The sequence below is a fragment of the Lissotriton vulgaris genome, chromosome 3_1 (assembly GCF_964263255.1).
Source record: "Lissotriton vulgaris chromosome 3_1, aLisVul1.2, whole genome shotgun sequence".
Lineage (NCBI taxonomy): Eukaryota > Metazoa > Chordata > Amphibia > Caudata > Salamandridae > Lissotriton > Lissotriton vulgaris.
The window spans coordinates 1,062,897,241-1,062,921,828 of record NC_141689.1 but is presented as its reverse complement, the minus strand read 5'-3'; the positions used below and the strand labels follow the sequence as shown (position 1 = coordinate 1,062,921,828).

Genomic DNA, 24,588 nt, shown 5'->3' with positions numbered 1-24,588 from the left:
CATTCCCACATTTCCAACCATCATTTCTTCTAATTCGACTCTTAATTTAAATATATCCAATATTTGATATGTGACTTTGGCTTCTCTATTTCTCACGCCCATCTCTCTATTTCTTCTGGGGTTACTACTGTGGCATGTCTCAATTTGTACTTCTCTTGAATTTATAGGAGTGGTTTTTCCTCCCGAGTCACCCACTGGTTCTCTTATGGGCAAATCCATCAGGGAAATCATTGACTCACATTCACTCGCTTGATCATCAATTATTAAGGGTTCTTTTCTTGGCTGAACTACAGGTGTAGTCAGAACAGAAGTTTTAGGACTAGCCTGCTTATCTCCGTACAAAGGAACAACTGGGCCAATAGTTACCGGAATTGTTAGGGCTTCAGGACTTGTATTTAATTGGGAAATTTTCTGAATCAACTCACTTCTCTGTTTATTTAATGCTTCTCTTTCCCTGTCTTGCAGAACTTTTTCTAACAAAGTCTCATTTACCACTTGCAGAATTAAAGGTGGTTTCAGAAACGGAGCATTTGGATCAACTGTGCTTAGTTCCTCATTATAAGGTGGTGGATTTTTCAATATTAAATCCTCCAAATAATCGTCATCCGAATCACCACTAGTCATTAAATGTTTCGTTTTCTCAGTCCTTTTACTTCCAGTGGGTTCTTCTAAAGTTAATACAGGATACAACCCTTCCACTAACATAGTCTGTCTCCATTGTTTCATTAATTTATTTCTTGTCTCTTTTGGAAATCGGGGATAAAACTTACTCCAATTACCGTTACTTCTGGGTCTATCTCGCTCAAAAGCCTCAGTTTCCCTTTCCTCCAATGCCTCATACTGCGTTAATCTAGGTCTGGGATCTAATTAATTCATGCGAGTTCTCATAATTAAGCCATTAAATGTACCATTTTCTGGAAAAGCTAACACACCATCATCTTTTGTGTACTCCATCCAATTTTCTAACCACACAGACGTGTGATAGCCTCTTTCTACCATCATATATGATGCGGGCGTATTTGGTGGTGGAATAATAATCCCTTCTCTTGTTTTAATTGCTTTATCATTCTTGAAATAATTCTTAATTCTTTTAATGAATGACATGATAAAAGGTCTTCCTCTTATATGCTGGGCTTGTGTAAACCCTAAATATCTCCTATCGGGTCTATTTCCTACAAGAGGACCTGTATGCCACATATATTTTGAATGCTAATCTTCTAGATATTCTCAATTTGTTCACAAATTACTTCCAATACCAGCGCGTCTTTTATTTTTCAGTGACCAATCAAAATTTAGAATTCAAATAAATCTGACCAAAAGTTGCACAGCTTTTCTCATGAGACTAGTTCTCACGCTCCTGTACTCGCCCCTCCTTTACAATTATTACCTCAGCTACACACCCGCTGTCCTGACCAATACCAGCGCAGCACTGAGTGACGTCAGCGGAGCTCCGCAACGGACTCCAGTGTGGCTTCCATTTACCACCTGTTATTCTGCCCCCGGGGATTCCAGACAAAACATATTACAGGTACGAACAATTTTGGTTAATACATAAATCAATACAATCAATAATACGATTTCAAATATGCAAAAATATTTTTCATTAATCAGCTAACTATAACTACCTACCTATCTTAACTAAACGCTAACCATTCGCTGCTACCAAAATGAACTGATAGAGCGCAGGTTCACCTGCCCGTTATTTACCATACTCACCTGGACCCATAAAATTTATATATATTCAATTTGAACAGGTAAAACCTGCACAAATTTTGTTTTAACCATTCAGGACCTATACCATTGGACTTACCAATTCTAGTCACCGGTAACTTGAAAAACCTAATGGATCAGGGTGTTAGCATGATTGGTAGAAATAGAACATTTGCACTCATAAAATAACCACAACTCGGGAAAGGTTTAAACTCTTTATCTAAAAATCTTTAAAATGTCATAATCCAAGCTTTGAATATTAGAAAATTCTCAATTAGGAAAATAATGATTTAAATGAAAATATGCAGAGTTTTAGGGCTCGCCTGCTGATGCGCTCAAGCGCAAAGCTGGCGAGCTATATTGTGGCTTAAACAGAGTTTGACCATCTCGGCGATTTGTTGCACTGCCCGAGAGCGCATGCACATCAAAGCCACCAGCCTCCTCAGGCACCTCAAGCTTCCTCCAGCCGGCATTTCTCCTCCCCTAATTATTCACTGCACGGCCGGCCGGCCGTTACATCAAAGGCTGCTGCTCCCGGCCCCTATTCTTCCCTTCTTGCCCCTCCCCGCCCCCCCTTCCCACCACAGCAATGCCGAGGGCTTGTTTATATTGCAGCCTAACCATCTCGCACGCTGCTCTTGAAACAATAACCGTTGTTGGTCATGATATAATTAAACGCTCTAATTATTTTTCCAGGGCCACACAGAATTTTATAAAGTCTTTTGCTGGCATTTTCGTTTTATGCTGATTGCTATTTTAAACCTTTCACATGCTGGCGATTTGCTTCAAAGGAATACATTCATCCTGGATCCCATTACTAGAGCTTTCTCCTCTTCTGCTATATATGGATTTTAGTTGAATTTCATTGATCTCTTTTACTAATGATTTATAAAAAGTGCCACCCATCACACAGCTCCACCTACACAGCTCCACCGATGCATCCACCACACAGCTCCACCGATGCACCCACCACACAGTTCCACCGATGCACCCACCACACAACTCCATCGATGCACCCACCGCACAGTTCCACCGATGCAACCACCACACAGCTCCACCGACACAGCTCCACCGATGCACCCACCACACCGCTCCACTGATGCAACCACCACACAGCTCCACCGACACAGCTCCACTGATGCACCCACCACAGAGCTCCACAGATGACCCCACCACACAGCTCCACTGATGCACCCAAGACACAGCTCCACCGAGGCACTCACCACACAGCTCCACAGATGCACCCACCACACAGCTCCACAGATGCACCCACAACCCAGCTCCACCGATGCATCCACCACACAGCTCCACTGATGCACCCACCACCCAGCTCCACCGATGCACCCACCACACAGCTCCACCGATGCCCCAACTTAGCTCCACCAATGCACCCACCACACAGCTCCACCAATGCACCCACTAAGCTCCACCGATGCACCCACCACAGAGCTCCACTGAGGCACCCACCACACAGCTCCACCGATGCACCCACCACACAGCTCCACCAATGCACCCACCACACAGCTCCACCGATGCACCCACCACACAGCTCCACCTACACAGCTCCACCGATGCACCCACCACACAGCTCCACTGATGCACCCACCGCACAGTTCCACCGATGCACCCACCACACAGCTCCGCCGATGCACCCACCACACAGCTCCGCCGATGCACCCACCGCACAGCTCCGCCGAGGCACCCACCACACAGCTCCAGCGATGCACCCACCACACAGCTCCACCGATGCTCCAACTAAGCTCCACCAATGCACCCACCAAACAGCTCCACCAATGCACCCACTAAGCTCCACTGATGCACACACCACTCAGCGCAACCACAGCATCACTCAGCACCACCACAGCATCACTCAGCGTAACCACAGCATCACTCAGCGCAACCACAGCATCACTGGTTCAAATATGTTCTTTCAATGTTTCAAGCTGTTTTCAAGCTGTCACGCTTTATTACAAATCACAAAAAGATGTTAATATTTCACTTCTGTTCTTGGATTTTTGTCACAATAAAAAACACTGAACATAATCTTCACAAAAGTTATTTTAAGTAAGTTTAACTATTGCCATTACAAATTAAATAAATTATTTAAGTATTAGTTATTTAAAAAAATTAAAAGCCATTGTTATTTGTAAAATCAATACATCTAAGTCACGTAAATACAAAACATGTTGCATTACAAATGCTATAGGTGTCACATTTGCGAAAGTTATAACTATTGGCATTGTAAATGATAAAGCTATTAATTTAGCTATTTCTTTTTTTTTAAAAACACATAAATAAAAAAAATTCATTTATAAGACCAATAGCTCAAACTTTCCTAATGCGAGCCCTATTGCATTTCCAATGCTTGTTATAAAGAAGTCTTTACACATTTGAAAAGAGGGTGGGGAGAGAGAAGGAAACAGTACAATGACAATACCCACATTTAATATTTACCTAGAATGGTGTGAAGAACTAACCCTAGTCAGGGGTCAGTTTAAAGGACAGAACCCCGAAAGTGCAGGCACCATAGAGGCAGGCAGGTGCAGATCAGAATCAGGACAGGTTAAGCCAAATTGGATCAGGACAGGACCACCAAGGGCTAAGACCAGCACCCGCAGTTAAAGTTGCAATGCCTGCGTTACTCCCTCTCTGCAGCTAACAGCCAGAACCCGGTAAAAGTTATTGATTTCTCCGACAAAGTGCTTCGCCAGCACTTCAGCTGTCAAACCCCGATCTGGGTTTCAAATCTCCTGACAGAGGGCTCCTCCAGCACCTCTGCTCCCGATCACCTATTGAGTGCGTTGGGTCAGTTACAGATCAGCTATTCGGACAAGTCGGACAAATTAACTAGCTAAGCCTACCCTAGTTATACTATTTCAGGTCAGTGTACCACCACCCAATGTTGCAAGTGTAAGGATTCCCAATTCTGATTGGACAAAGAATGAGGATAGGTCATCACACCTCACTAAAATGTAACTTTCAGAATTAATATTAATGTTTGCGTTCCCGCCCATCAATTTATTTTCCCACGTATGTTTTATTCCACCCGACAATGAATGTTCTATTAACAAATACATTGTTATAACCTATTATAAAGTTTTCTTCCGTTTAGGTTCAAAAGTTCGTTTTACCATGCGCATCTTGTAGTGCGCGGTAGCTTGGCATTGCTTCAAGGGTGGATGACTTCAGTTCTCTTTAGAGTTAGACATGCGCAATGTGGGTTTTCAAGATGGAGTAATAGCACCTCCCAGGCCCAAAGATTACAGTACATGAAAAGTAGAAAAGAAACAGTTTTAGAACACAGAAAAAATGAATGTAATGTATACCACTTATTTCTATTCTATTCCCATTACTTTATTTTAACTACTGCATTAGAAATTAGGCAGAACAAACAGCTTAGGAAAAGCAGCAGTGCAAGCTTCATGCATGCTGTAACACAGAGCACCCATCTTAGTTTTAATGCGCAGAAGCAAAAGATTCCCTCCAAAGCAAAGAGTATGTCATGTCACGTAAGTGTGACAGACGCACGTGCAGTAAGAAATCCCGCGTAGCAGCGGTCATTTTATTGCAAGCGCATTAATATTAGTAAAAGCACATATGCAAGCTTCTTCTAGATACCCAATGTTTTGTGAAATGCAATATTAATAAGACAAACATATTGATTAGTGCATTAACGTTATGTCGAGAGGACTGAATTCAAGCAAGTCGCGTTACGTGCAAATCTTGCTCCATCATATGTCCAGAGACAACATCCAGGGATAGTAACATCATACAGTGTGGGAAAACTGTGCCTTGAGTGGCTACAAAAATCTACACTAAAGGAAGTAAAACAACACTTATCTTTACTTAAAGATGGTGTTGATTTAAGGGACTTCTTACAAGGACCTGTGAAACTGTGTCATTAACGTTTTATATACGCCAGTATCTATGCCATGTATAATGAAGCATGGAAAACAACGCAAGCAGAGACTGCAGAACGGATATGAGAAATTGATCATATTAATTTAGAGAAATCTCTCTCTGTAGTTGACAATGGGTTAACGACTCTGTCATCCAGAATATATTCTTTGGACAGCATAGTATCCTCTGCCATAGACATAATGGAACAGGACTTAGTCATGTTACAACATGGTCAGTCACAATTGCGTTCTATAATGCTTTTGGACTGGACGTTGCAAAACCTTCGTTCTTGCTATGTGCCATGGAGTCTAATCAACACCAACTCATTGCTTTCTGAATTTCACCTTACAGATAAACAAATCACTTTGGCACAGAGAGGAGCAGACTATAAGGTGCTGAGCATTGAAAAACTGGAAAGATTACCAGTAACTGTTTCTGAGAAGCCCCCGACAGAATGGATAATACACGGTACAATCACTCTGCCTGTGACGATTTTCCATTTTCAGTATTGTTTAAAACATATACCAGCGGGCGCATATGAAAGGTTGGGTAGAGAATACATAAAGACATCCTGGGAATTACCTTATACACACAAATGTTGAAGTGGGGGAACAGATGTGTTTCTTAGTGGTACGAATTGTGATAACTCACTAAGTGGTTCACAATTTATGTCAGGGTATTAATTTACACGGGGCCTGCGATGGTTCCTCGAACAACTAATCCTGCCACCTGCAAGGTTCTCCAGCTGCAGTGATAGATCCAATTTTTAGGCAGCTTTCTAATGGAAGTTACATTATGTTTAATGATCACATCTGTTGTGGGATGTTGCCAGGAACCCCCTATCTCGTAAACGTGTCAGCCAGGGTCACTTGCTGTATGCAAGTATTGTTTCCTAAAACTAAGACAGACGGGGAGTCGCAATTATGGCCTTCACTGAACATCTCTTCTATTCGAATTATACTTTAAGCAGACTGAAAGCCATCCTTTTACAAAAAACGGTGCCACTGACCTTGGCCAAAGAGACGTATGCAGAGATGCATGCGCTTTTATCGACAAACTGCCCCATACATTTCTCAGAAATGTTAGGTCGTATCTTAAACATGTCTGATACGAGTGGTATTATAATTGTATTTAAGACAATTTTTTCGGGACTGTTAGCACCCTTCGAAGCAGTCCTAGGCATATTTCCAAACTTCGTGCACTCTGTGTTTGGCGCCCTGCCTCTCGTTTTGGGTCTTGTAGCAGGAATAATATTTTTGCCCATTCTGCTCCGATATGGCAAGTCAAGTCACCATCGACACCAAGATCACCTTGGAGAACACCCTCCTGGCAATGAAGTGTGTTGAGCACATGATACAAATTCTGGGCTTGGCTCGTTTAAGAGATCTAAATACCACGTGGTTTCTATCATTCCGACCAATCTGGCGAGATTGCATCTTACCTGTTCTATGATGCCTGCTATGTGGAGAAAAATGCGTACTAGACATCTGTCTGATACTCCCATTAGTCCTGCCAACGGATGTTGATGCTTTGCTTGCACCAGTAACAGCTCATGCACTGTGTTGTCCCCAGTGGCTACCAATCCTGATGACGGCATTTGTTGAGATCTCACAGACGCAAACTGCAGACGGTGAGATACGAGGAGCAACAGGCACACAGGTACCATCTACTTCGAACATTGCTAATGCGGCTGACACTGACGGTGAGGCTTCTCATCTATGTGCAATTGATCTGCTTAACAAGGTAGTCCAACTTTCACCTACAGTAGTAGACAAATTCTCCAAACAATAACACTGACTTTTGAAGTTAACACACAGTGTTCTGTAAGACTCTGTATTCGACCTTCACTTTCCAAAACAAACTTCTAACTTTGGAACTCTATTTTTCTATGATTTGACTTTTTTCCAAAATTGAACTTTTTTTTTGGCACAAAGTAATCTGCTTGAAGTAGAACTATTCCTAGAGAACAATAATTCTTTGAATACTTCCAAGAGACAATATTTGACCTTGTCCATAACCAAACAATTTATATATTATGTCATGGAATGGTCTCGACTTTTTTCTACTGTATTTAAGAGCCATTTCATAAATGTATTTTCATGATTCATTCGAATAGCGTTTTTGAATGTCATCTGTATGCTTTGAATGAAACATTGCTTTTGAATGCGTACAGCACACATGCTCTTTTCGTATACAACCATTTCGAATGCATTTTTATGTATTTAGGGTGGGGGTTTTAACACATCATGCTTTAGATATGTTTTATGTGTTTAGAACTTAGTAATGTTGTACAATAAAGTGTAGTGGGTGTTGTATGGCATTTTAGGATCCGAGTGAATTTTCCCGATTCATGCCCTTATATAGGTACAATTTACATTGCCCTAATATAGGCATAGAAATCATTCCCTTATTTAGAAATAGCCCATGCCTACCAAATACAGGCATGGCTACTTCCACACGTACCAAAAACGTCACAACGATTTCTTGGAAAATCGGCTTAAGCAGTCAGGGACCTTGACTTGCTTGAATATTGATTTGTCCAAGAACTCATGTACTTTACAAAGAATTACTATTCCCTTGAGGTTCTTTCCTGACGTTATTATGCCCGACTGTACGTCAAACTAGACACCTTTAAGGTATAAATATGCCTTCACTTGCTCTAGCAATACACGGTGGATCGGAGCAGTTCGACTATCTACTTGCCTGACGCAGCTCGCTACAGCAACTGCCGAAGGAAGCCGACCCTCCAGCTGATGCACTGATTTGAGAGGCTGCATTTCTCTCGGCAAGAATGCAGCTGAAGTGTTTCCAAGCTCCCCTTGCAGGGTGTTGGGAAATTGAGTCCCGAGACTGAGATACCAGACCTCCTTCATTCTAAACTAAGATATGGAGCTGATTAGAACCTAGAGAAATCTTGGATAGATTCTTGGCAAAGAAAAACTAAACCTCTGCTACACCACACCTACTTCTTCCTGCGTACTAGACTTAGGTTAGGTACATTGGGGTAGGTGTATTTTAGAAGCACCAGTTGAGTACTTTTAGCCATTGTTATTTATGTATGTATTTATATATGGTTTAAAAACCATACAATGCTCTTACAGTATTATTTTATAATATTGTTCTCGCTGTACACATCACACTTTGCAGTCTGCATTATGATTGTAGCAGTTCACTTTTCTTGCATGAGAAAGAAGACTGTTCAATAAAACCTTTCATTGAAAATGCCTGTCTCTCTATTTCTCTGCACCTCTGTAGAATTGAAGCATGCACGAGTGACTGAGTGAAATACTTATCTATTGTTTCCGCGATCTATTTCTTATTCTTGGGTAACAAAGTTGTCATGTGTATGCGGTTGTCAGAAACTAATCCCTTCTTGTTAATTCGAGAAGGTTTCTAGTGACCTCTGAGCTAGCTGGCACTCACTATTAAGTTTGATATATTCGATAGAGACCTAGTCGACCTCAGTCCTACGTCTAAACTATAGGATATATTATTCCAATGCGCAGAGCCTATTGGGAATATAGGAACTACACTACAAACTCTAATGTGGCATTGCTGGTAATAGGGTCGCTCATATAGCAGGAATCATATACACAGTTCTGAATCAGGTCACGGGCTGATGGCAAGAGGGGGAAACTCCACAAATACATACTCGAACATAGACATGCGCACACCATTTACATACACACACCATTCACTCTCAAACACTGGTCGATCACATATCACATTCATGATCACCATTCCCACATGCACACACTTCACAAATCAATAATTCAATAACTCGAAAATAATACACACAAAAACGGGTTTAGAATTGCTTGAAAAGTGTCATGGTGCTAATTTGAAACAAAAACATTGCCAGGAAAAAATATCTCAATGCCCTCCTTTCCTTTGTTGTTATTTCGCTTACATTCCTCTTATTTGGACTATCTTAACTGGGCCATATTAATTTTAAAATACACATCTGTGACAGTAAAGTGTTATTTATCAAAAGAAAAACTATTTGGGGGTAGCGAACAACATCCCTAAAGGCATAATCTTTTGGAAAACTGTGTTAGAAGGTTTTTTACAACTTTGTACAACTGCAAACTCTTGGTACACGTTATTTGGAGGTAAGCAATTAAGAACCAGCCAAACATTCTGGAAAAATGTCTGTTGATCCATAAGCATTCTATTTTCAAGAAAAGATATCCACTTGGAGTTTTTGTTTCAGCCTGTCACCGTTGGTTGTATTCACCTACAATCTAGTCATCCCAAATTTAACTTGGTTAGATCCCTAGCCGTGCTCTACTGAAACGGTCACAATTTGGTTCTATCCTCCCTGCTCATTATAGAAGCTGTCCGTTCACCAAGCTCAGTTTCAGTTGACCCAAGCAGAAAGAGGAACCCTCATACTGCCACTGGTTAAATGCATCATTTTAACTCCTCCTATGCTCATGACGAGCTCAGCTCGTCATGAGCCACGGTGGCCACGTGCTCATGACGAGCTGAGCTCGTCATAACGGCCACAACGCTCGCACGTGGGGCTAATTGCCCCGCTGTGCTGAGTGTTCTAAAGAAACGGGTGTGGCCGGGGCACTGTGCGCGCCCCTCCCAGCACAGCGGGGGAATTAGCCCCGCAGCGAAGGGGTTAAGAATGTATGATAAAGACATGGATGAACATTTGCAAAAAATTAAGGCTGGGCAGTTCACTATGCAGTGTTTGAGCAATATTGAAACCTTAATTCACTGGGCCCCATTTTTCAACAGTTAGAAGATAATTTTACACAACATACAAACTGTATAAAATTTACTGGATTTTTGTGAGTTTCAATACAGTTTCTGTCAGGGCAAGGGGGTTAATTTAGGTGTAGACATAGTGAGAAGAGTTGAGTTTTAAGGTATTTTGTGAAGTTGCATGAAGAGGGTACTGAGTGAAGAATTAAATTCTTAAAATGGATATTTAATGCAAGGAGCATGTCCGTTTTATGGCCAACCTTAATATACTTAGACTGGGTGAGCTTTTAATAGATATTGGTCTTTCAATTCATAGCTTTCTGCTTCTACAACAAATGTTATTTCTGTTCAATATAAATTTAGAGAGATTTCTTTTTGTTTTTTGTTTTAAAGAGGTGCTGGGCGAGGCATATGATGCTGTTGGGTGCATATTGTGATTGCAAATAAACAAATGACATTTGCTTTTTCCAGGCTTTGAAGAACTGGATTGAAGAAAGTGAGATCCTCAGTTACCTAAAGCCAGATGTACTTATCGGGCGTCGTAAGAGAGACGAGAGTACAGGTAAGAAAACCACAAAGAACAGTTGCCCTGAGGCTGGCCTCATTGAGCTACCAAATAGTAATTTCCAATCTAATTTTCTTGTTTGTCAACCAACATGTACGATACCAATATAAATGTGTTGGACCATATGGGCAGTTTTATACAAAGCGCCCCAGGCTTGTGCGTCCTATGCTTGCAACCCCAAGGCACTTTGGTATTAGAGGAGAGCTGCAGTTGCTTGCTCAGCCCCTTCGGCAACATGAATGTTCTGAAATATTAATCTCCACCATAGACTACAAGTAAATGACACAAAAGTTGGGTGGTAGCATTTTTCTTTTCAGTGTTTTTTTAGGATTTTGGTTATATACCTTTTTAGGTCTTGTCTAGCAGCTCTAGTGGTCTGTTGGGCCAGATCTATTGTTTTCAATATAAGTAGAGTGAGCTAGCTTTGGGACAACCTCTTGCTCGTGATATGATGGCTTTGCTGTCTGTCTCAGTTGTCTCCTCCTAATACGATGGCTTTCTTTCCTAGTCTTGTTAGTCTTGCCCAGGAGCATTTCAGTCTCATGCTACTCTAATTGGTTGACTTGTATCCTTCCACGGCTGAATTTGCGTGCATTCAAGTAGCTACTGTTTTATTTTCCAAGCACATGTGTTTTGTTGCTCTCTCTCTGATAAGCTCCTTCCCCTTTCAATTCCCCTTCCTTTCTTTGACGCATCTCCTGTTCCCAACACATTTTTTAAGAATTAGACCTTACCTAACTCCTCTGTTGCAGCCCGACTCCTATTGCCACTCTGCTGCATTTACTTTCCCCAACCTATGCCCATTGTACTCTTTCTCCTCTGCCCCTCCCTGTCGCATCCATTTAGTTAAATCATTTTTTTATTATTTTTCATTTTGGAGGGCACTGCAGCTACAATTTGCTGCCGAGCCACTCCTTTTAAAAAAAAATATTTCAGGCACTTTTAATTTTTAAAATGTACTGCTTCAAGATTGGCATCCACCATCTTGGAACGGTGATAAATAAAAAACTGGCAGCAGCATTGTGACAGATGCACACATAAGTTATCATGCATGTGCATGCATCGTCATGCTTGCATGCATCACAGCTCATGCATGTGCACATATCAACATGCAGGCGTCACAATGTGTGTGTCATGATGGGTGCATGCTCATGCTTTGTGAATGATGGTGGCCATCTTCAAAGGTGTTTCTTTTAATAGGAAACCCATCCCAAGATTGCTAGACATGCATGCACATGCACCTTGACGCATGTGCTCTCATGTCCGTTGTACAACGGAACACCGCATGTAAATACATTGTGTGCCTTTGCCAAGCCTTTTTTTGCACTCATGTTTTTGATGCGAATATGCATTTACAACGCATGCCAATACCACCCATTGTTTTTAGATTTAAAAACAATGTATTTGTGGGGAAGACCCCCCACCTCACCTTAAATGCGTGGTATTGGCATACGTTGTTTATGCATATTCGTGGTAAAAATATGGGTGGTAAAGGCACAACGAGGTAAAAACCTCATTGTAAAGGCTGTTTCCCCTCATGCTGGTCCAAGCAAGCATTTAAAAACCACAAGCTCAGTTATTTAAAGCCAAGACCTATTGGCTAGCAATCAATTTTTTACTAGTACAAGATAAAAAATATTGTTTTTATCAATGTGTAGATGTAACGAAAACTAATCTATGTTAAACACACGAGTAATCCCTTTACATAAGAGACTTTGCATAATTTTAAATTACCTATCAGTAGTAGTTGATGGAAAGGGGTGCAAAATGCATTTTGTAGTGACAGTGACACATCTTCTTGTAAATGATAGGATACAGAGTTAGGGTCTATCGGGTCCATCCATGAAACATGAAGGACAGCCCAGTAGAATGCACTGTTACAGGTAACCAACATATATGCACTACAGAGTCAATAAAGAATGCACTTAGTACTGGCAACCAGAGTATATTTTTAATAGAGTTCAGCTAGGAGCGACAGAGTAGCAACCCAAAGGAATGTACTGGCCAGAGGCAGCCGGAATATTATAGAGTCCACCCTAAAAAGTCCACCAAGAGACACTGGTAGAGCAGCACCTATGAATCCACCAGTTACAGGCATGCAGATTATATGCTCTGTAGAGTCCACTGATGGAACAGCCCTCCTCTTATGTGAACAATAAGCCAGGATATGTGGTCTCCCAAGTCCCCTCAGGAGTGGTAGAGTTGCAACCCATAATAAAGTGCTGGTTACAGACAGCCATGGAGTATGATCTATAAACTTCACCCATGATGAGCAACCCACAGGAATGCACTAGTTACATGTAGCCAAGGTTTATGCTCCAAAGATTCCATCCAGAAGCAATTGCGGGGAAATCAATAGGAAAGAACTAGGTACATGCAACCAGGGCACATGCTGTGTACAGTCCATGTGTGATTCAACCTTTAGTAATGCGATGTTGCAGGCTGCCACAGTATGTGTTCTACAGAGTGCATCAAGGAGAGATAGAGGAACAACCCATAGAAATGCACTGAGAACATGTGACCAGAGTAGATGCTCCATAGAATCCTCTCAGATGTGATAGAAAAGTCGCCCATGGCAATGCACTGGTTTCCGGTAGCCAGTGGATTTCGTCTTCAAAGTGCACCATTAAGAGAAGAGGAGCAGCATATAAAAATGCATTGGTGTAAGGCACCTGGTATATGGCCTATAAAGTCAACTGGTGGAGCAAATCATACACATGCACTGGTTACAGGCAGCCGCAGGTAATGATCTTTAGAATCCACACCGGAGAAACAAAGAGGTAACCCATAGGAATGTACTGTTTACAGATAGCCATAGCGTATGCTTTATACAGTTCACCCAGTGGCAACATGATAGAAGCAAGACAGTTGACACCTGGAGCAACATGAAGTTATAGTGTCAGAAGTAGCGTAAAGGTGTGAAGGTAATATAATTATTACGTATGGGGAGTGATGAAGACCCCTAGCCATCACTAGTCGAAATAGGTCCAAATAGGAAGGATGCTGTAGGAGAATGCCATTACCTTGCTGTCCTCCACCTGGATGTATGACTGGACACACTGGATAGAGGGAGTAAGGAGAGTTGTGAATAGCACCAGGCCTACAATCACCACAAGGAAAGCAGACAATAGGCTACTTAACCGCTACTTTATGGAGAAGCATTTGAATAAAAGGCAAAGTACCTACTAACAATTGAAAGCCAGAGTCTGAGGCCAAATCAAGATGGATGCCTCTGAACTCAAAAGCATAGCTGGTATCAAAACAATCAAAGCTTTACAAACAGGTAATGCACATTGCTGACCACTCTTCTCTCTTGCAGTGACGATGAGACAAGTGTGATTTCCTGAACTACAAAGTCGAAATACTATGGTCGGTACTTCTGGCATAAACCCTTGTTGATTGCGCAGGGTTCCTGGTATAGGATGTACTTAAGGTTCACAGTTTTCTTTCATGTAGGCCCCTCAAAAGGTACCTTTCACCAACCAAAAAAAGGAGGTTTTCAAGTGCTCCAAGGATGGTGCAGTTGGACTATTCTAACATACAGGGGCTTGATTATGATGGCGGTCGTAGTTGCCTCTGACCGACATCTCTGTGGTTTTAGAACTGACCAACCTTGGGTCGGCAGTCCGAAACCGCAATTCCGAACTTCCATTTCCCATGGGGAGCTTGTGCAGCGGTCGGAAATCATGATGTGGAAAGCCTGTCGGAAACCACTATCATAATCCAGATGGGACAAATGCCATCTGTAAGGGGTTATGTTGCAGTCCCGACTGGCTGACGGCCTCCTTGAGCCCACCGGAAGCCAGTCGGATTGACCAGCTGTTTTGGACTCCGACTGCCGTAATTGAAAGCAGAGGTCCAACTTCAAAAAATTGATGTCAGTCGGTAAGCTTCCGACGAGCGATCAGAAGCTTACCGACCGACATCCTAATCAGGCCCATTGCCTTCTTAAGAATTGGCGGTCAGGGTACTGCACCATAAATGTGATGGAGTACCCTCTCACCAAAGCTCTCAGTCTGCCTGCTCTGTTTTGAAACGCGCAAACTTCCATGTTTCTGCAGTTAGAATCTCCGATGGCTCCACCAGTGGAAACCATTAATCGATGGCCAATTTGACATATAACCATAAGTCATGGATGTCAGACTGTCCATTGTATTGAGAGTGTGCATTTTTACATAATTTTCTCCGATACAGGTCCAAACAGGAAAAAAAAAATTACCCTTACTCGCTGGTAGAAAACTCACAGGGTATTAGTTTTGTATAGAAAAAAAAAACACTTCCGCCTTGGAAATATGTTTTTGAAAAACAAAAAACGTTACGGTACATATGTATTGAACATACTGCCCCCATAGCAAAGCTTCATCGCCTTCGGAGGAGCGGCCTTGGCAGTAGCTCCTCTGAAAGCACACAGATCTCTGCCAGGCAGGCAGAGATCTATAAATATGGCAGGCTATAGTCCACCAGGGTGTTAAAGTATATTCCTCATGTGACCTGTAGGACAGTCTGTTTTTGCCTGAATCCCTAGAAATATGACATTGTGAAGCTAGCCCTCCAGGTTTCCACTGATACATAGGGAATCAAGTAACACATTTAGGACCTCATGTACAAAGAAATGATTCTGTAAAAGTGGGCGCAAACTGCACTGACTTTTACTGAACATAAACACACCCTTCAAAATACTGAAGCGCTTATTTACAAACCCCTGTGCCAGACTGTCACTTTTATTGATGTTCCAGTGGCACTCAGTGCAGTGCCATATCTACAAGGCCACGTAAACCCACCCTGCGCGACTTTTCCTGGCCTTGTAGATATGGTTTGAGGAAATGCAGCGCAAGTCGCTGCGTTGTCTCGCACTGCAATGGGCAGGTGTTCCATGGGCATTATGGTGTATGTTCCCCCGTAACACCCATGGCATTTTACTCATTCCCCGATTTACAACAAGCTGTAAATCTGAGAATGCATCAAAAGTGTACGCCTCCCCAGGGGAGGCGCAACGAGTAGAAAGAACTTTATTTTTCCTCATTTTTTCCTCTTTCTATGTGTGCCTCATTCAGTGGCACACACAGAAGGAGGAAATGGCCTCCACTGATTGCTTTTGTACAGGAAGATGTCCCTTCCTTCAGGAAAGCAATCATTCCAACAATGCAAACAACCTTGCACCATGGTGCGAGGCTGCGGTCATTGCCGCGAGGCAGCCAATTGCGCACTAGCACTGGGGAAGAGGACAGGAATGTGCTGATTTCATTGATACAGCGCATTCCTGCCCTTTTTTTTTAGGTCGAGGACCTAAAGGCTGCGCTTGCGCAGTCTTTGGTGGGAGATTTAATGATTTTTAGACGGGGCTTGGAATCCGCCTCTCTCCTCCACCTCTTTTCCATTGGCTGGCTTCCTAAACGGAGGCCAGCCATTGGAGGAGAGGGGAGTCACTCCAGTGAAGTCCCGTCTCTTTCGGATTCGGGGGCGTGTTTTTGGCGTTCTTTCGCCCTGTTATGTCACTCGTCACTCAGAAGCCTAAACACGCCCCCGAATCCGAAATCCGAAATTTTCGATGTTTGCGGCTGCCATTTTGGTTAAATCCCGGGTACTGCATGTCTGCTGTTGTTGCGCTCTGCTTGTTTTTTCTTGTTTTTGTTGTGACATGGGAGGCCCGATTGGAGCACAGAGCCTCTGTTGAGATGGCGCTCTTATGACCTCTAGCGCAGGGAGCGCTTTATTTGCTAAAAGCCGGTGCCCACCCGGCATTGCCCGCTAGCTTGCGGCCTTCAGGGTGCCCACCCCTCATTTGGACGGAACGGCACCCAGCCGCACCAGCCTGCAGCATACCTCGGAGTACGCTCCGTACTAGAAGCGTACAAAAGCCCCTGGGTCCCTATGCAGCGTACGCTTGAGGCGTACTAAGGCCCGCATTGCCCCTTTGTCCCAAGCCGGTGCCCACCCTGCATTGCCCGCTAGCTTGCGGCCTCGAGGTTGCCCACCCCTCATTTGGACGGAACTGCACCCAGCCGCACCAGCCTGCAGTGTACCTCGGAGTACGCTCCGTACGCTAAAAGCGTACAAAAGCGCCCTGGGTCCCTATGCAGCGTACGCTTGAGGCGTACTAAGGCCCGCATTGCCCCTTTGTCCCGCTCGAGGCGTACGGAGGCGGCACCACACCGGAAGGAGAAGCCGGAAGGAGGACGAGAGCCCACCCCGCCTCCACAGGACCCAGCGCGTCTCCGGGCTCCGCACCGGAGCGGGAGGGAAGGTCCGGCCGCAGCACCGGAGAGCCCCGCCACGACAAGCAGAGTCCCCGCCACAGCAGCCGGTGAGTGTGGGCGCCTGGGGCAGCATTTGGCCACAGAGCCTACCAAGGCTCCTGGGCACTGGAAGAGCTCAACAGGTAACTGGCGCAGGGCATTGGGGTGGGCGGGAAGTAAACTATGCTGCCTCACCCGATGCAGGCGGGCACAGGCCGGCACTCGGCCTAAGAAGTCGCCCGGGCCAACCATGGCCTCCCGATGATTCCCTCGGCACAAGCATCTATGCCCCGGACCTCACCGCAGAAGCCGTGGCCTATCACCAGCCTGCCGCTGACCCACCCGGCCCTGGTGTATGGCTGACATCCGGTTTTGGGAACCAGGCAAAGCTTGGCATTGGCCCAGACAAGCCCCGACTCGGAAGCCGAGAGGAGCACCGGGGCTTGGGTTCCGGTTCCCCGAGGCCTCCTCCATGACTTTCATGCCGCCGCCTCACACTGGAAGAGCTCAACAGGTAACTGGCGCAGGGCATTGGGGTGGGCGGTAAGTAAACTATGAATACAGACGGTCTAAAATGGATAAAATACCGACCACTGCAGTAAATCTATCCTAATGCCAGTGCTCTTGCTCCCCTGCCCCCCTGGCTGTGCTTGCTTCCCTGCCCCCCTGGCTGTGGTTGCTTCCCTGCCCCCCTGACTGTGCTTGCTTCCCTGCCCCCCTGGCTGTGCTTGCTTCCCTGCCCCCCCTGGCTGTGCTTGCTTCCCTGCCCCCCTGGCTGTGCTTGCTTCCCTGCCCCCCTTGCTGTGCTTGCTTCCCTGCCCCCTTGCTGTGCTTGCTTCCCTGGCTGTGCTTGCTTCCCTGCCCCCCTGGCTGTGCTTGCTCCCTGCTTCCCTGCCCCCCTGGCTGTGCTTGCTTCCCTGCCCCCTGGCTTTGCTTGCTTCCCTGCCCCCTGGCTGTGCTTGCTTCCCTGCCCCCCTGGCTGTGCTTGCTCTCCTGCCCCCTGGCTGTGCTTGCTCTCCTGCCCCTTGGATGTGCTTGCTCCCCTGCCCCCTGGCTGTGCTTGCTTCCCTGCCCCCTGGCTGTGCTTGCTTCCCTGCCCCTTGGCTGTGTTTGCTTCCCTGCCCCCTGGCTGTGCTTGCTCCCCTGCCCCCTGGCTGTGCTTGCTCCCCTGCCCCCTGGCTGTGCTTGCTCCCCTGGCTGTGCTTGCTTCCCTGCCCCTGGCTGTGCTTGCTTCCCTGCCCCTTGGCTGTGCTTGCTTCCCTGCCCCCTGGCTGTGCTTGCTCCCCTGCCCCCTGGCTGTGCTTGCTCCCCTGGCTGTGCTTGCTTCCCTGCCCCCTCACTGTGCTTGCTTCCCTGCCCCCTCGCTGTGCTTGCTTCCCTGCCCCCTTGCTGTGCTTGCTCTCCTGTGTGTGGCTCTGGGTGTGTGTGTGTGGCTCTGTGTGTGTGTGTGTGTGTGTGTGTGTGGATCTGGGTGTGTGTGTGTGTGTGGCTCTGTGTGTGTGTGGGGGGGCTCTGTGTGTGGGGGGGCTCTGTGTGTGTGTGGCTCTGTGTGTGGCTCTGTATGTGTGTGTGGGTGGCTTTGTGTGTGGGGCTCCGTGTGGGTGTAAATGCAATAGGTCATGCATTTGTGAGCTATTAAGCTATTGGCATTGTAAATGACAATGCCATTTATTTAACTATTAAGCTATTGGCAATGTAAATGACAATGCCATTTATTTAACGATTAAGCTATTGGCAATGTAAATCACAGTACCATTTATTTATGATAAAAAAAAAGTCATGACCAATGCCAATAGCTCTACCTTTAATAATGCTGAGACCATTGCATTGTAAATGCTTGTTTTTACTTAGGGCCGCGCCGACAGAAAGCTTACGGCGCTGTCCAACCCCAAACGTTGGTAAATGAGGCCCTGATTTCTTAGTGTTTCCTAAACTCGTTTACCTATTTAAAAAAAAAAAAAGCCTTTTCCGACTTATTGAATCTAAGGGTCTGCAACCATTAGAACTCTTTGGGCCCGATTCACAGAATGAACTTAAGACTCAATCCTAAACTTACTACTGTTTTGGTATTCACAGATTGCACTTACTACTTTTGGTATTCACAGAATGAACTTACTACTTTTGGCATTCACAGAATGCACTTACTACTTTTTGTATTCACAGAATGAACTTACTCATTTCGGTATTCACTGAAGTTAGGACTCCTAACTTTAGGACTCCTAAATGCCTTCTGTGAATACCGAAAGTCTTAAAATTAGGATTTTTCTCAATTTAGTAGTAGTAAAGTTAGGACTCCTAACTTTAGGACTCCTAAATGCCTTCTGTGAATACCGAAAGTCTTAAAATTGCGATTTTTCTCAATTTAGTAGTAATAAAGTTAGGACTCCTAACTTTACTACTACTAAATTGAGAAAAATCCTAATTTAGAGGCTTTAGAGGATTAGAGTTTTGGCGTTAGGAGTCAGTGGTGGCGCTGTGGAGCAAACGAGCAAACGAGCTGTGGGTTGCGGCTGTGAGCGAGGCGAGGCGAGAAGGATGGCGAGGAGACGCCAACTGTGGCGCCTGGCCGCACCCTATTCCTGACTGCCGGAAAGGTATCCCGGGCGCAGTGGACCTGTGTTATCCTGCGTCCCGGACGTGGCTGGAGCGGCTGGAGCGAAACGACTGCCGTGATCGGTGGGCAGGCTGCGGCTGGGACCGCGAGCACCTGCCGGACGCAGGCGACAGCCACGGGTGACGTTTGGGGTGTGCCTGGAGCCCCTGCTCCTCCTCCTGGTGTTCTGGTGCGGCCAGAGTCGCGAGCACTCCCAGACGTGGCTGGAGCGAGACGTCTGCCGCAATAGGTGGGCAGGCGGCGGCCGGAACCGCGAGTGCCTGCTGGATGTTTGGGGTGCGGCTGGAGCCCCTGCTTCTGCTCCTGGCGTTTTTTGTGCGGCCGGAGCCGCGAGCCCCCGTGGGACACGGCAACTGCCGCGAGTGGCGTACAGGGTGCGGCCGGAGCCGCTAGCGCCTCCTGGACACGGCGGCTGCCGCGAGTGGCGTTCTTAGGTGCGGCCAGAGCCACGAGCCCCTCCTGGATGCGACAGCTGCTGCGAGTGGCGCCTTGAGTGCGGCCAGAGCCACGAGAAACTGCGGCAACAGCTGCGACCGACGTCCCAAGTGAGGCTGGAGCTATAAGATCCTCCTGGACGCAACTACAAAAGAGGTACTAAACCATAACAACTAACTAAAGAAAGACAGGCAATTAATGTTTAATGTGCATGAAAATGTTATAACCTTACAAGTAACGGAGCCAGGGAGCAGAAAAAGGGTGCTAGTTCCTGGTGTTGCATGAGCGGCGCACCCGCGTACTGGCACTTTGGAACCTTACCTCCTTGGCTGTGTCAATTGGAATTCTGCAAGAGTCTTTATTTCAATGCTGGGACTAAAGTAGTGGGCAACAAGAAACAGCATTTCAACCATACAGGTGGCTAAGATCTACCAAGTAACACATGGCCGGTGCAATAGCACGGCTAAAACTACAACTAAAACAATACAAAGTGATTCACCACACTGTAATGGCCTATAAAAAACTAAGGTCAAGAACCATTTTTATGAAGAGGATGGGAACGGAAGAAGCAATTAGAAAGAGCACGGGCAAGACGGTAAGCGCCGGAAAGTCTGTAGTAATTCCCGGGGTTGAAAAGTATTTCACAAAATTAAACCTAGAGGAACAGGAACAAGCACAAAAAGAACAGACAGTTAAAGAAAAAAAATGGGAATAAAGAGGTTGGAAAGGATGAAATACATCAAACTCAAATCGAAAACCAAAGGACACCTGAAGCTCCTCAAAAAAGTATCTCATCCGAATCGGATGAGTTAATCCCGACCTCCACTATAGTTGGTTCAATAATACCGGAATCATGCAAATTACAACAATCCCTAGAATATAACATTACCAGTCCAGATATCAACATCAAAGACTTAATATATCACACGGGACCACACAAGGAAACCCAGAACATACAGAGCAGTACCTCACAAAAATCATCAGACCAAGAGGGATTCCTCGAAAAATCACCAGATCTCTCTCTCTTTAAAAGTATTGATCTTCATAATGACCATAACCCAATATCCAAATCCTTGTTCACATTGCAAAGTATCCTGGAAGCAGTTCTCATTCATCTAGGGAACATACTGGAAAATTCTGACCAAACACTTGACACCCAACTAGGAATTCTCAAATTCCTAGTGGTGAAAAAAAGGAAGAACGAGCAAACAAAGTCAACAGCAACAACAGGAGTTTGTGGTAAATGTAATGGGGAATATTCTAATAACTCAAAAGTTGAAACAATAAAAACACCTCTTTCTCAAACAAAGGAAATTGCAACCCAAACCGGAAAGAAACTAATTATGGATTCTAAGGCCAAACAGGATTCTAATCATACATACTCTCTTAGAAACCTTTTTAAGGAGGAAACCAAATCAGTGTCTCCCCAGCAGCCCTAGCTTACTATCCAATCTTCACTAAAAGAAAATCTAACTCCACCTTGACCAGTCCTGCAACATCTAACCTTAAATCAACTGTTGAGATTGTGCTATCTAATGATGACACACAGGGTCAAAAATGCACTAATGACAAAAGAAATCAAAAGTTGATTAAACTGAAAAGGAGAAAAGCGCAAAGAAGAATTAAGAAAAAGAAAGCTCATAAAATAAGATTTCAGAACAATTCTCCTCTTTTACCTGAAATAGAAGAAAGCGCAGAAATGCCCCAGACTATGAGAACAAAGGAGCAGAAATCGCCGACAAAAATTCAAAGAGACAACTCTGAGCAACTGAGTAAATTAAATTCTACGGCAACACATTTTCTACCATCAGGACACGGTCCAACAAGTCCGGTGTTAAGAGAGATCTCAAAAGGAACTCTCTATACTCAGAAAAAGGATCTGCAAACAGAGGAGACTAGGTCCAATTTTCTGGAAATTACAGACCTATTCCCTTCTGACGAAGCACCACTCAACCGCGTCCGAATTATTAGTTTGCTACAAAAAATTCGGCCGTTACAATCTCTAGCGCGTAACGAAATAAAACTAGTTATGTTTCCAGAAAAATCAAAAATTTCAAATGTGATTGTTGAATTTTGGTCTCCAGTGATACCAGGAATCATACTGCAGGAGAGTGACACTTTACACAAATACGGTTATGACCTGGCCCCCGTATTAAAATACGAACCTCAAAAGAGATATATACCAGATGAATCTCCCAAAAAGCCTCGATCTAACCAATCTCTTAACACCACCATCAATACCCTAGATCATGCTACAGAAAATATATTTGTGTCCATAAAGAACGGCGATAGAGAAATCTGGAGTAAGAAAACCCCCAGTGTTAAAATAACAAAGAGAGATCATTCCTGGTTCTGGATTTCGGAAACCTTGAACAGTAATAAACAAACTAAGGATAACAAATTCTCTGTTTAGCACAGGCTTGACGATTTCTTCATGGAACAGAAATAACAAAAGATTCCCCAGCAATAGTGGCCCTCCAAGAAACTTAGTCTACACAAAACTTCAATCATGAGAAATATTTTGTTTATGATATTCTGCAGAACAGGTCGATCGGGGACACGCGAAAGGTGGGATAGCGATCCTATTAAATGAAGACTACAAATGGACACAAGAAGTAATTCCAACTAACTCTAAGAATCACTAATGTATTAAAATCAAGTGCGAGACAAATCCTCCAGGAACCTTAAAAGATCTACTAATTTACAACATCTATATCCCCCCTGGAGTAAAAATGGATGCACTTACTATAGAAATCCTAAAGGATATCTAACAAACAATAGAAAATCAGGGCTATCCATCGCTTTTTATCATGGGTGATTTTAACGGGAAAATATCTAATGAGTTATTATTGAAATGGGCAAATTGGCTCACAGACGAGGCCCTGGGAATCTCTATTCCACTTCTTCCTAAAGAAAATAAGGCGGATAAAAGAGGGAGATTTTAATAGCATCACTACCCATTCTAAATGGAACAATATTAAATGGCAATGTAGAAGGAGACATCCCTGCCTCAAATACTAGACAGGGAAACTGTAATTCCTCACTACTGGACTACATGATCTGTAGCTATGATCTGTTCAGATCAGTTTTACAACTCAATATCAACTTTGCTGATGGTAGTGATCATGCAATACTACAGTTAAGTACAGAGTGGAAAGCACAACAGTCTCAATCAAATCAAATTATGTATAGCCATAGTACAGTCCTGGTAAACCCAACACAAAGACGGATTCATAGGAATTCAGCTACTCTTACCAAAATAATCTCCATAATTGACTCAACACAACTCTTGCAAAGAATACACTCAGCAAATCCGATAATAAATTTCGAAATTGTGATTAAAAAATTAACACAAAAATTACAGGAAAAGCTGATGCAACCTACAATAACAATGACAAACTTTCACACTTCACAAATATGCAAATGACATTTAAATTAACAGTCTCTGCACAAAGTTAATAAAAAAGGCCCAAACCTGGGAAAATCTGCAACAATGGCTAACTTCTCCAGTATTGGGGTGTCTTTCATAGATTCACATGCTTGAATATTCCCCGTCGTCGGAGTGGGAGTCCCACGGTAAATAAAATAGCAATAAATACTAAATTTATATAATAATATATAATAAATATATATATACATAATAAGGAAAAACCCAAAAAATGCATACAAGAAGCATCTGGTACCTAACCAAAAAGTTCCACATAGGAATGCATGGGAATAAAGAAGTTCCAATGTAGCCCATCCTTGTCATTATGTTAGTCCAAACTGCAGCCAATCAGGCGCCAGGAGCCCTCTAGAACCTTCCTCAGAGCTCAAGGCCTCAGATTTTCTACCGCACGTCGTGTGTAAGGGAGTCTCCCTGAGCTCTGCTCAGTTTTCTTTCTTCAAGTGTTCCAGTTTCTCCACAATGTCTTCAAGTAAGAAGTCTCTCTTCAGAGCTTGTTCCTCCTGTGGAAAGCTGAGATTATTTCATGATGACCCACACAGTAAGTGTATTTACTGCCTTTACCCGGACCATGAAGTAGGCACCTGTAAGCTCTGTAGAAAATTCTCAGAGAAAACTCTTAAGGACAGAGAAGGCCGTTTATTTGTTTGGCTTCAAAGGCTAAAGGACAAGGACAATATACTTTCTGATGCTGAAAGTCTTGTGTCAGGCCGTTCTAAAGCAGCTTCTAAGCGTGGTAGTGTGCAGGAGGTGCCTTCACCATTTCTTAAAAAGAGGAAAGTTTCCCTCGCTTTGACCCCTGCGGTGTCTTCACCTTTACCTACCACGTCTGGGCCCACGAGACAAAGCTCTCAGGCTCCTTCTGCTTCAATGTCCAGTTTTTCTGTGAAGAAAACGGAATTTTCGTCGACGACGGTAGTCCCAGCTCCGTCGACGAGAATGGCTGTCTCTGGTTCCAAATCGACGA

At 44.2% G+C, this 24,588-nt stretch overlaps 1 protein-coding gene across 1 annotated transcript in view; it reads left to right on the top strand.

The window, feature by feature from the left end:
* RIGI (RNA sensor RIG-I) overlaps nt 1-24,588 on the top strand; it is an 818,172-nt gene that overhangs the window by 610,026 nt on the left and 183,558 nt on the right. Inside the window, exon 15 of the mRNA XM_086961483.1 lies at nt 10,798-10,888. Within this exon, the coding sequence (XP_086817609.1) occupies nt 10,798-10,888 (91 nt within the window). The remainder of the gene's footprint in view (nt 1-10,797; nt 10,889-24,588) is intronic.